General features: G+C 38.6%; 2 protein-coding genes across 2 annotated transcripts in view; both read left to right on the forward strand.

Moving 5' to 3' along the window:
* Positions 1 to 5277, forward strand: part of LOC134866094 (cadherin-18-like) — a 93566-nt gene extending 88289 nt beyond the window's left edge. The window contains exons 10-11 of the mRNA XM_063886044.1: positions 1866 to 2135; positions 2736 to 5277. Of these exons, the coding sequence (XP_063742114.1) occupies positions 1866 to 2135; positions 2736 to 3400 (935 nt within the window). The 3' untranslated portion in view covers positions 3401 to 5277. The remainder of the gene's footprint in view (positions 1 to 1865; positions 2136 to 2735) is intronic.
* Positions 5278 to 9985: 4708 nt separating this feature from the next.
* Positions 9986 to 12834, forward strand: gadd45aa (growth arrest and DNA-damage-inducible, alpha, a). Its single transcript, XM_063886706.1, has 4 exons — positions 9986 to 10164; positions 11175 to 11276; positions 11410 to 11629; positions 12015 to 12834. Exons 1-4 carry the CDS (start codon positions 10115 to 10117, stop codon positions 12126 to 12128), a joined length of 486 nt encoding a protein of 161 aa, XP_063742776.1. The 5' UTR covers positions 9986 to 10114; the 3' UTR covers positions 12129 to 12834.
* Positions 12835 to 15735: the final 2901 nt, after the last annotated feature.

Consider the following 15735-nt stretch of genomic DNA (forward strand, 5'->3'; position numbering starts at 1 on the left):
TTCTGTTGTGCAGCCCTGTGTTGCATAATGACTTAATGATCCTTGACTCCTGTTTGCCTCCCACCGCAGGTGAGGGTAGTAACGTTGCTGGTCTATGTGTGTTGGGATTTGTGTTGTGTGAACACCCGGAGGCTTTATGCGTGTCAACAGGAAACACACTATGTAAATGAAGATATCCTTCTGTGCCGTGCCGAGTCCTGTTGGCATACCCTGAATACATTACAAATCCACACACATAAATCCACTCACATATATACACATGCCACTGCTGACGGGCTTTATCATGGCTCAGAGATCCCCAGGGAAGGTTGGACTATCACTGATGTGAAGATACCCTCTTCATACATATTCAGCAGCTGCATCTCTGTCAGCTTCTCTCAGCCACTGCCTCCATGTGTTTGCTAACTTTCACGGTCACGATAACCAGAGTCAATGCCTGAATATCACAGAGGGAGAGGGCTGTAGCAACAATGGGATGTTGAGGAGGTTAAAATAATAATAATTACTTTAATTATAGCATTTTTCAGACACAGGGTGCAGCTCAAAGGGCTTTAACATATTGTATATACAAATATATGTAATATATATAAGGTATACAAGGAGGTGAAATAGGCTGTTAAATAAATAATTAAAAATACAGAATTTCACAAAAGATAACCCACAAGGTTAGAAAGAAATAATAAAAATATGAAATACAATCAAATATTAAAAACGATCAAATCAATAAAACAGTGTAAAATAATGATGGGAATAATAATAGGTTAAGTTATAAATGAGCAAAATCAATAAAATGTAGTTAAATTATGCATCACATCACAGCTCTCCATAGGGTTTCATTTATTTAGCTTACAGCTCAACCCTTAAAACAGATCGCTTATAATAAGGGGAAATATTAAGGGTTTATTTCAAGCTTTTTTATGTAAATACGTTTTTTTTATCAAATACAATTTGTTAGAAAATGTTTTCAGCTTTATTTGACTGAACATATTTGATAATAAGTTGGCTTATTAACAAATTAATATTGTGTAAAACATATATATTTAAGAAGTACAATATAAGACACACACGTTTCATTCTTGGGCCATAGTCCATTATACTCTTTTAATTAGCTAAGGGCCAATTCAAAATGGATAACAGGCCGTATTTGTCCCCGGGCCGTAGTTTGGACACCCCTGGAATAGATGAAGAAACATTTAACATAAAAACTTTTATTACATAAGATAACACCCCGTTAGTGTTTCTGGACAATTATTATTCATCATTAGCAATAGTTAAAAACGACTGTAATGTAAAAGGGTTCGCTCAAATTGATGAACATACCAAATATGTCATCCAATTCTTCTCTGAACCTTTTGTAGATCAGCCGTCCAGACAGACATAGTTTGATTTTAAATGATGTAGGGTGGAGCTATTAATAGCTAAAGGACCAGTTGGATCTTTGGGAGTTGGTGTAGACCAACATATAGTTTAAGAGACTAAAAAAAGTGGCCAAAAAAACATCTATTAAAAAGCATAAACATATAAATGCAGCTTTTATTGAAGTTATTGGACCTTTTTGTCCTTTGTTAACTCATTCTTATACCTTGTCAATGGACTACTGATTACACAGGATAGTGGGAAACATGCATGGGACAGTGCAGACAGGTAGGAAGGTTTAGGTTCACAGGGTAACAGATAGCAGATGACAGAAGCTCCAAAGCAATGACACAAAGCAGAGCTGACAATCTTGTGACTGACTGGGTGGAGGGGCTGGCATTGAACCGAAGAGGTTGCTGCCGGAAGGAGAGTCAAGTGATTGGGACAGGTTACTGTACTTTCTGCTGATTTGTTGTCTCCCTCTTCCCTTCGTCTTCACTTGTCTCCAGACAACACTGCCAGTCTAATATCTCAACGACATGAGGGATTCAGTCAGGACAGGGACCAGGAGTTCTTCAGCCTGGTGCTGGTGGTGGCTGATGGTGGGGAGCCTCCTCTCAGCAGCACTGCAACGCTCTCCCTCAGGGTGTGTGTGTGTCAGAGGAACACCAGGGGGCGTAACAGCTACAACGTCTGCCAGGCTGAGGCCTTCCTCTCTTCAGCTGGCCTCAGCACTGGAGCTTTTGTGGCCATAATGCTTTGTATCGTCATATTAATATGTAAGTATGTGATTGAACATATGGTCTATCCTTGTCTTGTTGTCTCACATGCTTGGAAGAGGAAGTTCTGCTGATTTTATCTGTAGAATGTTGTATGTAACATATTTTGTAAATGATTCCTATTGCATACAAAATAGACATTGGCTCAATTGTTGATGTTGTGTGGATTTTAAACTATTCATTTCCACAACTCCATGACTCTTACAATAGGTTTTTCATCCCAATAGTTTACAAAGGACAGAGTACCAGATTTGTGTCTTATTTGATTGTCCAGCAATCAGATCTCGGATTAATAGAATTTTTCCAAACTGTATTAATAACAGACTAATAGTACAACAACAAGTAAAAAGTCGACGACAAGGTAGCAGTCTGTTTACGGTGGTGTTCTTATCCTATCAACAAGTTCCAACTATAACACAGTGACATCAGATCCTTCTCCATTTGCTGAACTAAGAAAGAATTCATGTCACGTTTTCACAAGAATCTGTTCTGCAACCATCCATTCTGTTGACGTTATAGTTAAAAGGATTTTGTATTGTATTTACGTCTCTTCCTCCTTTCTTCTGTCCCTTTTACCTTTCTTACTCATTTCCTTTCCAGCCATTGTGATGCTTTTCACACAGCTCCGAAATAAGAAAGCCAGTAAAGAGCCATTGATTCTTTCCGAAGAGGACGTTCGAGAGAATGTGGTGACCTATGACGACGAGGGAGGCGGAGAGGAAGACACGGAGGCCTTTGACATTGCCGCACTTCGAAATCCCAAAGCCTCCGATCCCCGCAGGAAGTTCAACTCCTACCTTGGCTACAGACCAAGCCCGTATGAAGAGGATGAGATTGAGGAGGACGAGGTCGAGTATGACGAGGACGGGATTATGGTGGTGAGAAGGGGGAAAGCTCGGGAGTTTGATTATGGGAACTACAGCTCAGGGCCGGAAATGTCCTGGTTTGTCCTTGACTGCGTTCCTCAAGAGATCAGCCAGTCGGCACCTTCCCTTCTGCTACATGGTCAGGACATCATTCAGCAGATCCTTGAGCAGAAGGTTGTCCAAGCAAACTCTGACACACGGGGCCCACCTTATGACTCGCTACAGACGTACGCCTATGAAGGCCGTGGGTCGCTGACAGGATCCGTCAGCTCTTTGGGCCTGACTGGGGCAATGCCCGAACTAAACTATGCCTTCTTGGAAGAATGGGAGTCAGATAGGCAAAGAGTGGAACAATCTGTGGGAGAGCAGCTTGGAACAGATGAATCTAACACTGACTGAGAAATTTGGTCTTTTTTTGTTTACCGTTGGCAAGACTTTCTGAAACAGATGCTTTCTACTTGTGGTATTAAACCTGGGTGCCAAGAAGCAAAAGAGTGTCATGTGAAACCAGAGGATAAGAAAAGCCATTTTCTATGTCTGAAAGGTTCAAGGAACAAAGGATTCTGGCCTTAATATTCATTGTTACCAAAACCTGATGCACAGCAACCCCAGAGCTAAATAATACATAAAATAGGAGCCCAGTGACCCAATCATCAAGAGTCAGACATGATTAATTGGCTTAAAATATCGAAACAGGAACAGGTTTTACTGATTTCTTATTCATTAAGAGACCGATGATGATACATGCGGCATAAATATAGAAAGAAGAAAGGAAGGCACACAAGGTCCTGATGTTCTAAAGTCCAAAATGAGCTATAGCTTATTAGCTTTGGCTAATTCGTGAATTCCTATTAATCACTTCTTTTGTATGGTCGTACAAACTAAAATATGTTTGTATGCCCATAGCAACATCAAGACTTTGAAGCATCAGCTTCCCAAATGTGGATTAGCGCGGGTTAGCTCCAGTTTCATGACAACAACGACATGTGATCTCCTCTAAACATTTACTGCAGGAACCTAACAACCTTAGCTATGATAAAAAATAAATTATACATAACTATGTGATGGCAATTTAAGGAAAGCTTTTGACAGCATACAACAGAATTCTCACAAATGTTCTGAAAACTGTGGAGTATTTGCATCTTTTCTTTCTATATCACCAACACCAAAAAATGTGTCATTCGCCGCAGAGATCACCGAGCCTGTGGTACTTTTGTGGGGCAGTGCAGAGTAGTCATCTTGTCCATCAGTTTTCTCACTATACATCCATCCACTGTGAATTATGACAGCTAATAACACTCTATTGTACATTTATTCATAATAGAGAATTATGATCTCAGCATTTCTGAAATCAGGGTTTGTCCCTTAATTACAACCTGCTAATCCACTTTTGATCATTTGATAAACAAAAACATTTAAAGCTAAGTGAAGATAATACTACAATTATATGATTTGGCCTTAAAACCAAGTTTGACATCATATTTCAGAGGTAACTATAAACTGTGATCAAATCTAAAAACCAGGAATCATGGGGGCTTTTTTGATGTCACTGAACCACGTTATCATTACAATCAGATTCTGCTATTCCAAAACCTTCCAAAACACTGGCTTCAGCTCATTCAAAAACTGTCACAAGATAAAGGTTAAATAAAGAGGTTCATTGTTAGGCTTTGATACTGACTTCTTCCTTGACTTTAGGGGGTTTGACCATCTTCTTTTCCTCTCTTGTTTACATGAGATACAAATAAACCTACCGAACAACAAAGGGCCCTGCTGGTCCTGAACACAAAATGTCATTCTGTGTGCTAAATTTTTCTATTATGCACATTGCAATTGTGCATGTTTTATCACACACCCCTAGTTCAAGGAACCTCTAATAACTTACTCTTCCAAACACTGATGGATATTATTCTGTATTTGTTTTTAAGGAATAAAACAACCCTAGACGATCTGGATGCAGTAATGAAACTATAGTTTGCAGTAATGAAACTATAAAACTAATGGTTAGAGTTGTCGGCTGTACTCACATTTAGCACAATATCACAAATTGGCCTCAAAGGGTTTGTAGCAACCAGTAGTTTATTTGTTTTTTTTATGTTTTTCTCAAGTGAGCTCCATGAATTCCTTAAAGTAAGCACAAACCTTTGCCAATGTATGCACAATATTTTTTATTTAGTTCCTGCAGTGGAAAAAGTCTATTGGGAACAAGGACAAGTGACAAGGTAATTGTATGATGCCAACTCCAAGACCAGGATCCTTGAAGAATAATCAGCAAGATGGACCATCTGAGCCTGTTTCCCTTGTGTATATTTTTTTTTATCGGTAAATTAAAAAAAAGATTTCACAAAAGCAGTTTGATGATGTGATTTGATGAATTTTCTATCCATGTTTTCAGTCCTCAAAATATGAAAAGTATTCACTTATTTACTATTATCAGGTGTGATGCAGCAGATGGCTTATTTGGGATTCTCATTATGTTAGTGATACGTTTATATTTTCTCTCGTCCTTTGCTGCCTATAAAAGAAAATAGACATTTCTTTTCCATTGCTCTGTGAACTAAGTGGGCGTGATCACATGAATCTCAGCACAAGTTCAAGCAGGTAGACTGGTTATACATTCAGTTACTCCACATTGGCATATATGGAACTCATTATGGGGTTTATCTTTTAACCAATTACATTTTACCACAATCTCCAACAGCCAATCATCGTATTGCAGCCAAGCTTTAAAATCATCTGCTCTCTCCTGCAGTCATCTGTGATTTCAAGTGTTTATCCTGCAGGCCGCCACCCTATCCAGCTCCTGTCATGATGTCCAGCACCCAGGAGAGCTAATCCAAAAACATCATCCCACTTCCTCATCAAATCCAGATCTTCAACATCACCACCGGTGTCTAGAAACCAGGGGGTTCACCTTTAATACTCACGGCTGCATTTCCCCCTTAAGATATCAATATGAGGATCGGGGTCTAGTCGCCAAACACTATTAACATTTATATCAAATGGCGCATGCGTCAATAAATGTTCTTTAAGCAAAAAATGAAGTTTCTCCTGATTGAAATAGTGATTAGTGCTCTGGGATGTGGTCACATTGACACAAAATGTGTATCAATACAGTAATTTCCCAGGCTATTAATACACAACTGAACACATAGGTTTAATATAGCACAGAGATAGAGCACTTCAAATCTGGGTGCCCCCTGTACTGTATCTGTTATTACTTTCAAACTTTTAGGGTACAGCTTTAACTTAAAAACATCATTATGACATTTACAACTTTAAAGGCAGCTACAAAAGCAAATGTGTAGGGCTAGTGGTGCAACGGATACCACGTCTGAGTATGGATCAGAATATTCTAGGTTCAATTACTAACTAGCTAATAACTCTCTTTAGACAGTAAATAACATGTTCCTCATTTCCAACAGTTCTTCAAACCAAACTGCGCTATATTCTTTTGAAACACTGCAGCAGTTGTTGCATTTCCCTCTGAAACCACCGTAGGTCAGTAAATGCAGCACAGTGTCTCCACTGCTGTGTCATGGTGTCATGGTCAGCACTCAAGACTCTGAGCCACTAAGGTGGTTATAAAATGACTGTAATAGTTAAATGTTAAATGTATATCACCTTCGTATTCATGGATACTTTTTTTATAACTAGTGGGGGCAAATGCTTGGTAGAACGCTTGAGGACATGGAGTTTAATATATAGATATGATTAAACAAAATACACACAACTGAATACTGTAGGAGGAGGGTCAAAGACAAAAAACTACAGTACAAAATATCCTCCTGTAAAATAACACAACTACCCACTCATTCATTGATACCTCATTTCCATGTCTAATGTATATATTTTCCATTCATGTTGCATAATTGAATTTGGAGAATGGTTTTCTATTTCTATTATTTCAAACAGAGGTGTACAAAGTGTACTTGAGTAAAAGTAAAAGTACCAGAGTGTAGGAATACTCTGTCACAGTAAAAGTCCTGCATTCAAAATGTTCCTCCAGTGAAAGTAGAAAGTACTCTCATCTAAATGTACTTAAAGTAGCGACAGTAAAAGTAGTCATTGTTTGATTGGTCCATTTCAGAATAATATCTCTGATATGTTTTATAATGATTGATCATTAAAGTGTTCTCAGAGCTGGTAAAGGTGCAGCTAGTTTGAATGGCTTTGTATACTGCAGGGTAGCTGCTGGATTTACTCCAGGTGAACTAAAGTCTGATTTAAGGGCTGATTATATTTACCATCATTAATCCAGATCTGTAAAGTGACTAAAGGTATTAAATAAATGTAGTGGAGTAGAAGTACACCATTTACCTCTGAATTGTGGTGGGGTTGGAAGTACAAAGTAGCAGAAAATTACTGCTTCAAAATTGTAACGAAGTACCGTACTTGAGTAAATGTGCTTACTTACTTTACACCTCTGGTTTTAAATAAATCGTAACATAAATATAATTAATTGGAAACTTTAGGTATAAGGAATCAGGTCATTGTTGGAACATCAATAAGTTTGAATTACTATACAATGTTTAGCGGCATTAACACAGGGAGCTTTTGCTTTTTAGTTACATTTATAGGATATCATAATATCTGTTGTGTACATAATCAATCATTATTATATCTTTTCATTTGAATATTAATGAAATGCTGATTTACAAAAGCTATACAGGCAACAAATTGTCCTACAGGAATACCTAAAAACAGAAGCTAAAGAACAACATCTTTATAAATTGTCTTATCGTTTGAGCATACCACAACATCTATGCAATGGTTCTAACTTATTGAATGTATGTGTGAATGGGTAAACAAATTGAATATATAAAAAAATACCAAAGTATAGTACTTCAGGACAATTATTGAGTTGAGGCAGTGCAGAGTAGTCATCTTGTCCATCACTTTTCTCACTATACATCCATCCACTGTGAATTATGACAGCTAATAACACTCTATTGTACATTTATTCATAATGGAGAATTATGATCTCAGCATTTCTGAAATCAGGGTTTGTCCCTTAATTACAACCTGCTAATCCACTTTTGATAATTTGATAAACAAAAATATTTAAAGCTAGTGAAGATAATACTACAATTATATGACTTGGCCTTAAAACCAAGTTTGACATCATATTTCAGAGGTTTGAATGGGTAAACAAATTGAATATATACAAAAATACCAAAGTATAGTACTTCAGGACATTTATTTGGATACTTTTGACCACTGCTGGCCTCTCTGTATAATTGTTTTAACTTTATTGTCCTTTTTCTTAAACAACATAGCAACTTTGAAATACTTACAGTATCAAAAAGAAAATACATGCATGTTTACACCCATTCCCTCCCCCTGTACAGAACAAGACAGCAGTAATAGTACAAACATTCAAAAAATAAACAGACAAAGCGTTGAAACATCTCATTAAAAATATATATTATAATTATAATAATAGAAATATAAACTAAATGCACAGATTGGCACATAAAAAAGGTCAAGGTAAATGTTAGCTGCGGTTGACTGTAGGAAATATGTATTATAATTCAGTTTTTTAAATGAATCAGTTAGGGAAGAGTACACAGTTTCAACCTTTTCATGTGTGTTAAAAAAGGTTGCCATATTTTATTAAATGTACCAGTGGAGCCACCAAAAGTACACCTTAGAAACCCCATAGATTCTAGTGTGCAGCCTTTTGTCTGTGAGTGCTGCTTGCAGCCACCAAGAGGCAGCATAACATCCCATAAGATCCATAGCATGGCTTCATTTCACTTCCTGAGTATTTTTGTAATAAATTGCCTTTTTTCATACAATTAACTAAAGAGTTTAACTCAATTAAGCAATTCAATTTTTGGAAAGTGGATTATTTGCCTATCATGTTTTCCTGTCTAGTTCTAAGGATGTTGATGAGAGGAACAATCACATTTTTTATTGTTAGATGTTTGGTATAGTCTTAATAGTTTTAAATCATATTAGTGTTTATATGACTCAGTGACCTACAGCTCTGGACATATGCATGACCGTTTAATTTCAGATTCACTCGAGTAATCAAGTGTAAACATAAATTGTTTAAAACATTTACAAAGATTTTTTCAAACGTCCAAATAAAATATTGCACAATGTGCACTATATACCTTTAACAATTTACCAGATATAAATAGCGGATATTTCATTAATTTGGCATGTTTACTTAATAATGCTACTTATCTTTTCTACTTGGAAGTGTAGTGTGCTTAATTGATTTGTTTAATGTGTGCTTGCCTCTTTATTTAACATCTTAGTCTACCCTTTTTTTCTATGGGACTAATAAAGGACTTTTTATTTCTGGAACCCCAATAAATAAATATAATTGGTTTAGTAGGAAAAGTGGTAACCAGGAATGGTACTTCCCTAGTTGCAAATAGTGCCAAGAAGAGTAGTTCCGGTGAGTTACAGTAGATTGGTCATGTCTTTCTCGCGCCAGTCCTTTGGATCTCGCGCGCTGTTTCGGTGGGTTTTCACACGCTCTACACAGGACCAATCAGAGAGCAGCATTCCTCAGGAGCGTCCCGTTGCCATGCAGTGGTCCTGAAACCTGTACTGTCCTGTCCGGCAACGAGGGTGAGTTCTGCAAGTACTTGTTCATTAATTTTTCATTCAATGCTCCCTTTAAGAAGATATTTATTTACTTTGGGGCATATAAGTTAAGTATAAGTATAAGTGTTAAGTATTGGGATGTTAGTATTTTACTAAGGAAATGAACGTAACAGCTGTGAATAACACTACTAGATGTGTTTTGCAGCCAGGCTACTGAAAAGTTTATTTTAACGTTAGTCCAAACATGTGAGAGGCCAGCAGACAGCTGCAGTTACGGTAGTTACCCGGTGGGAGACACACACGCCTGTTGCTGTGTGACTAACCAATCACACTCAAGGGCACGCCCAATGATTAGCATACGACCAATCCTCGCAGCTATGCAAATGTACTCCTGACCTGCATTGTCCAGGACACTTTTAATGTGGAGTTGCCAGATTTATCTCTCAGTTGCAGCATAGTGAAGTACAGTTAAAGCGTGTGCTTAGTCGAGCAGATACTAGGATAACTCGCCAGTACTACACTCTCTGCTCTTGCGTGGATTTGGATTATATGTACAACATGACATTTGAGGAACTAAGTGGGGATTACTCTCAAGAAAGGTAAATAATATGCTATTTATTCTTTAAAACATCGGTGCATGCCTACCGCTGTCTACCTGATTTTGCCATCATATTGGTTGTGTGCAGCATCATTAAATGCATTTAATATATATTAATGCACAATAAAAGTAACTTCAAATATATGTATGGTTTTACTACTACTTGCCAGGGACGTTGAAGCAGGTAGGTTAGCCAACTGCTCTTCTGGTGAAAACATGTCGCGAGACACTTTGTACTCTAAATAGCTAACACAACGCTGTTAAAATAGCATAAAGTATCAGGATAGTTGACATGACACGACATACAATATGCTGGTTTAGTTTCCCACAGCTGTCAAAACTGTCTTAACTGTAAAAGTGATAACTTTTTAGGTGGCGAAACCAACCTGTGCACATCTGTCAGTTTGAGACGACGCCGGGTAGTTAGCTAGCAGTGAAGCTAACTGAATGTTAGCCAGGGCAAAATGACGTAGGAAAGTTTTAGTGGTACATTTAATCGATGTTAACGTCCTACAGTTGTGTTATTATATTATATTTTTATAAGCACCCAGTAGTGTATAAAGTATTTAAAATAAACCACACTTTGCAAGTGCACCATTGCAGTGTTAAACACATTAATGCATCAACAATGTGAATAGAATCATTTTCAAAAGATGTGGTGCTTAAAATGACCATTTTGCATTACGCATACTTTAACTTTTGCTACTTTAACTACTTTTTTCAGGCCAATACTTTTTACTTTAGCTGTCCTTACTTTTTTCAGTACAATTTTTAATTCAGGTCTCTTGTATTTTAACTTTTACATTATTACATTACATAGATACATATCATATTACATAAAGATCCAATCTAAGGACAACAAGAACAGTGCTGACATATTCACTTCAAACAAGCAAGATCAAGTGCTGCTGCATCATTTCTACACTGCAGTATTGTTGCTTTTGCTTGAGTAAATAAGCTGAGTACTTTTCCACCTCTGACTCCGTCCTATTATTTGTCCCTGTGTTGCAGAATGGATTCAGTGGCGAAAGCTTTGGAAGAGGTCCTGGCCTCCGCCTTACCACAGGGCTGCATTACAGTCGGAGTGTATGAGGCTGCCAAGTCCCTCAATGTGTAAGTACAAGGTTACAATGTTAATCAGCTATTGACAGGTTCCACAGATACTACTGTGCTTATGGACAACAGGACTTATCCTGTGCTTTGTTTAAATATAAATAGACTAATTGTCTCTTCCTTTCCTCTCCAGGGACCCTGATAATGTGGTTCTGTGCATCCTGGCCACTGATGATGAAGATGTGAAAGATGTGGCCCTGCAGATCCACTTCACCCTCATTCAGGCTTTCTGTTGCGAGAACAACATCAACATCCTGAGAGTCAACAACACCCGGCGCCTGGCAGAAATGTTGGGTGGAGGAGGAAAACAGAGCGGGGGTGAACCAATGGACCTGCACTGCATCCTTGTCACTGTAAGTGTCATTTCACATCATGTTTTATAAGTCAAGTGTGCAACACTCAAAGAAGAACTTGCCTGTACTTGTTCTTGTGCATTCGATAACAAGTGCATGACTCCTCCCTCATATGACTTCTTAGGAATTTCAGCAGAGAGGAATACCTTTAATGTCCTCACACACACACAGTCAGGCAGTGTTTGTTACCATTGCAAAACATGAACACTTTACCAGCATGTAATAAATGCAAATTGTTAATAGATTTGCATCACTCAACATCCTGAAAAACAAGCTTTATGTATCGAGAGGCTGGTCAAATAAATATTCACAAGCCATGGACAAAAAGGTACACTTTGCACACTGAATTCAGATTATTTATCTTCTTTTTATTTTATATTTTCAGAGCCCACATTCAACATCATGGAAGGACCCTGCTTTGAGCAAAGTGAACCGGTTCTGCAGAGAGAGCCGCTGCATGGATCAGTGGGTTCCCATCATCAACCTGCCCGAGCGATGAACTCCTGGCGTCAAAAACCTGAGGAAGGACTTGTATCTGCACAGTAAGCGTGGTGTGAACCCTGATGGACACATGGCCACCCAGAGATCAAATTCCAAAGCACTGCTGATGGGGAAAGAATAAAAAAAAGACTCTGGCGTTAACATGGGATGTATTTAAAAGAAAGAAAAAAAAAAGCTGGGGGATGGATTCCCTCGGTGGACTGTTTGGAGGTGCTTCTGTCAGCCTTGAAGATGAGACGGAGGAAGCACTTGTATCGTCATGAGCTGGAAGTTTCAGAGCACGGACACTTCCTGTACAGAAGGATCCTGTCATGTCTGTGTGGCGAAGCCTCTGATACGAGTCAGAGAAGTGGGGAGGGTCTGGAGCTGTGGAGTGGATCAAGGCCTCTCTTCAGAAACAAAGCACTTGTTGAAACACTGGACCTATTATTGCTATTTCACTTATTTCATTCAAATAGTAAATGTTGATGTTGCTATTGTCCTAATTTTAAAAAAGGGAAGGGCTCCACATCAAGTGAAGACATTCTGTGTACTTCCTATGCCAGCTGTTTTATTGCCGCAGGCAAAATAATTATTTTGTTACAATTTAAGTTATTTCTAATGATATTTAAGTGTATTTATGTTCCTTTTTTTATTACTTTGCAAAATCTGAATACATATGTATTGCTGTCAATAAAAAAGTATTTCTTTTTTGGAATCCAGAACGGTTTTCCTTTTTTTTCCATTTCTGGAAATGTTAGTAAAAGCCCGAGCTTTTGTGACCTTTGGTGGTTGTAAAGAGGAGTCACGTGCAGATCACAGGGGTCACACTGGCCTCTGTGGCCCCTGGGCCATCTCTGAGCTGAAGAGAACAATAATCCTCGGCGCTCTCTGCACGTGCTTCTGCCTCGCTCAGCAGGAACTCATTCATCCACACAGGTTCCTTTTTCACCGATTCTCACTGATTTGTTAGACAGTTCAGTGAGCGTTTTCACCAGCTGACTTCCTGAAAGAAGAGCATGTGACATCAGCAGCACATAAAGGACACACAATACCTGAATCACACTCAGCTGCAGAGGTGGAGAAGTACTCAGATCTTGTACTTGAGTAGTACCAGGGTGTAGGAATGCTCCGTTACAGTAAAAGGCCTGCATTGAAAATGTTCCTCAAGTAAAAGTAGATGATTTAAGTGCAAAGTAGCAGAAACTGAAATACTCAAAAGGTACCCTCCTTGAGTAAATGTACCTAGTTACTCTGTATAGGAGTGCTCTGAATACGAATTCTATAACTTTTAATTGAGACAGCGTGGAGACATCAGGTGTTTTCTTGTAGATCCCCGGCTGACTCTGCCCTCGGGATCAGAATGTGTGGCTGACTGCAGAACACATGACTTGGAACATTTTTTCGTTAAGCAGCCAGTGGCATGCAATCTGTTGTGCAAGCCGGTCTGAACGGCTTCACTCCCCCGCTCCCTTTTCTTATCCAACTGTGTCACACACACACGCAGGTGATCTCCCAGGAGTAGAGTGTCGATGATGTCACAGGCTCATGTAAGGCAGGCAATCCCCTCTGGAAGTGCCAAGTCATGGTCACGAGAAGAGGGAGAGGCTGGGCTGCCCTTCAGTTGCACAACCCAGAGCTGAGAATCATGGGATAATATGTAACAATGCTAAATCAGAGACAGGCACGCAGTGGGGGGTTTAGATCTCTGACTGACGTAAAAGTAGTAACACAGAAGTGTAGAAATACTTGAGTAAAAGTGCTGCATTCAAAATGTTATACAAAAGCATCAACAACAACATGCACAAAAAGTCCCAAGAGTAAAAGTACTCATTCTGCACAACAGTGTACCTCTCGAGTATTTCCATTTCCTGCTACTACTGTATATACTTCTACTGTTCTACAAAGGCACTCTTTACTCCACTACAGTTCAGATGAATAACCAGATATTATGAAGACATGTATAATTAGGTTAAAGGGTGCATATGTACTGCATGTAGCTTGTGAATTTCACCCAGGGATCAATAAAGTTTATTTTAAAGTAACAACAATGAAGACACCACTTAAATCTTTATTTCTACATGTATGGCAGCCATTCCAGTGTTTGTTGAATTTGTACACAGAGAAAAATGATCAGTAGTTTATAAAATACAATAAAGAAGAAGAAAAAATCATTAAACTCAAAGACCTATCTATAAATACTAAAACAAGAGAAACGGATAATGCTGAGTGGTCTCTTAATTCTTTCCGGGGCTGTATGTACTACATTATGATACTTTAAAAAGTCTGTAAGAAGTAAAATATTTACATCTGAATTGTAGTAAAGTATAATGTATCATGACATATCTACTTTTTACTTTTTGACACTGCATGCCTGCTAGGTGTCAAAAGTCAAAGGTACGAGATAAAGTGTATGCATGGCAGCCATGGACCTGAGAACACTTCAGTATGTCACTGAGAAGCTCGGTCTCCCTGCTCACTACATTACCCCAAAATAGAGGGCCAAACAGGCAAACTAAATGCACTTAAAAGCAGAGGTGGTAGCAGTACTCAAATATTGAGTAAAGTAGAAGTACCAGAGTGTAGGAATACTCTGTCACAGTAAAAGTCCTGCATTCTAAATGTTCCTCCAGTGAAAGTAGAAAGTACTCTCATCTAAATGTACTTAAAGTAGCGACAGTAAAAGTAGTCATTGTTTGATTGGTCCATTTCAGAATAATATCTCTGATATGTTTTATAATTATTGATCATTAAAGTGTTCTCAGAGCTGGTAAAGGTGCAGCTAGTTTGAATGGCTCTGTATACTGCAGGGTAGCTGCTGGATTTACTGCAGGTGAACTAAAGTCTGATTTAAGGTCTGATCATATTTACCATCATTAATCCAGATCTCTAAAGTAACTAAGGGGATTACATAAATGAATAAATTCTGTTTCCTAACATCATTACTAACACACGTTAAACATGGCAGGACCATCTGAGGTCAACATGCACGCCTTGGTCTAACACACAGGCAGTACTGATGAAGTCTGATGCGTTCAAAGAGCATAAAGGAAAAACAGCATAAAGGACGCTTGAATAAACACCAGTGCTTTATGACATGATGTGAAAAAGCTCCTGCAGATAATGGTAGAAAGGCAGCCCAGAAGAGTCTTCCCCGGGACTCAACCTCAGTGTGTGAAAGGTTGTATGTCATGTGGCTCAGGGTGTGACGCTGTCTGATGTAACGTTGCATTGTTGTGATGGAGGGGAAAAGGTTATTTTAAGGAGCAGCGACGGACTGACGTAAGAGTTAATGTGACACTGTGGCCTCGCAGTGAACCACAGAAAGGTGGAGGTACAGTGTGTTGCTTACTATAGCAGATGTTCTCTTGATAAGTTGTGGTGCACTTTGAAATGTTGTGTACAGTGCAACCTGAGGAACATATTCTGTAGGCTGCGGGGTAATGCATATAGAATTGTGTTTCAGTCAGTCATTGTGCCAAAGATTATATTATAAGGTAGAGGGGGGTGAGATGAGCCGATTTGTACTTATGTTGTCCTCTAGGCAAGGAAAAATTAGGTAGAAGTCAAATGACAACAACAACAACCTTTACTTCAGGATGTCTTCTGTCAATACAAATGAAAAT

This window comes from Eleginops maclovinus, chromosome 6 (genome assembly GCF_036324505.1).
Source record: "Eleginops maclovinus isolate JMC-PN-2008 ecotype Puerto Natales chromosome 6, JC_Emac_rtc_rv5, whole genome shotgun sequence".
NCBI classification, from domain to species: Eukaryota; Metazoa; Chordata; class Actinopteri; order Perciformes; family Eleginopidae; genus Eleginops; species Eleginops maclovinus.

Excerpts from the sequence above, each read along its gene's own strand:
- gadd45aa (XM_063886706.1), top strand. The coding sequence starts at position 10,115 with ATGTACAACATGACATTTGAGGAACTAAGTGGGGATTACTCTCAAGAA. Across the intron at positions 10,165-11,174 it reads GGGGATTACTCTCAAGAAAG|AATGGATTCAGTGGCGAAAG; the intron begins GTAAATAATATG and ends CCTGTGTTGCAG. Across the intron at positions 11,630-12,014 it reads TGCACTGCATCCTTGTCACT|AGCCCACATTCAACATCATG; the intron begins GTAAGTGTCATT and ends TTATATTTTCAG.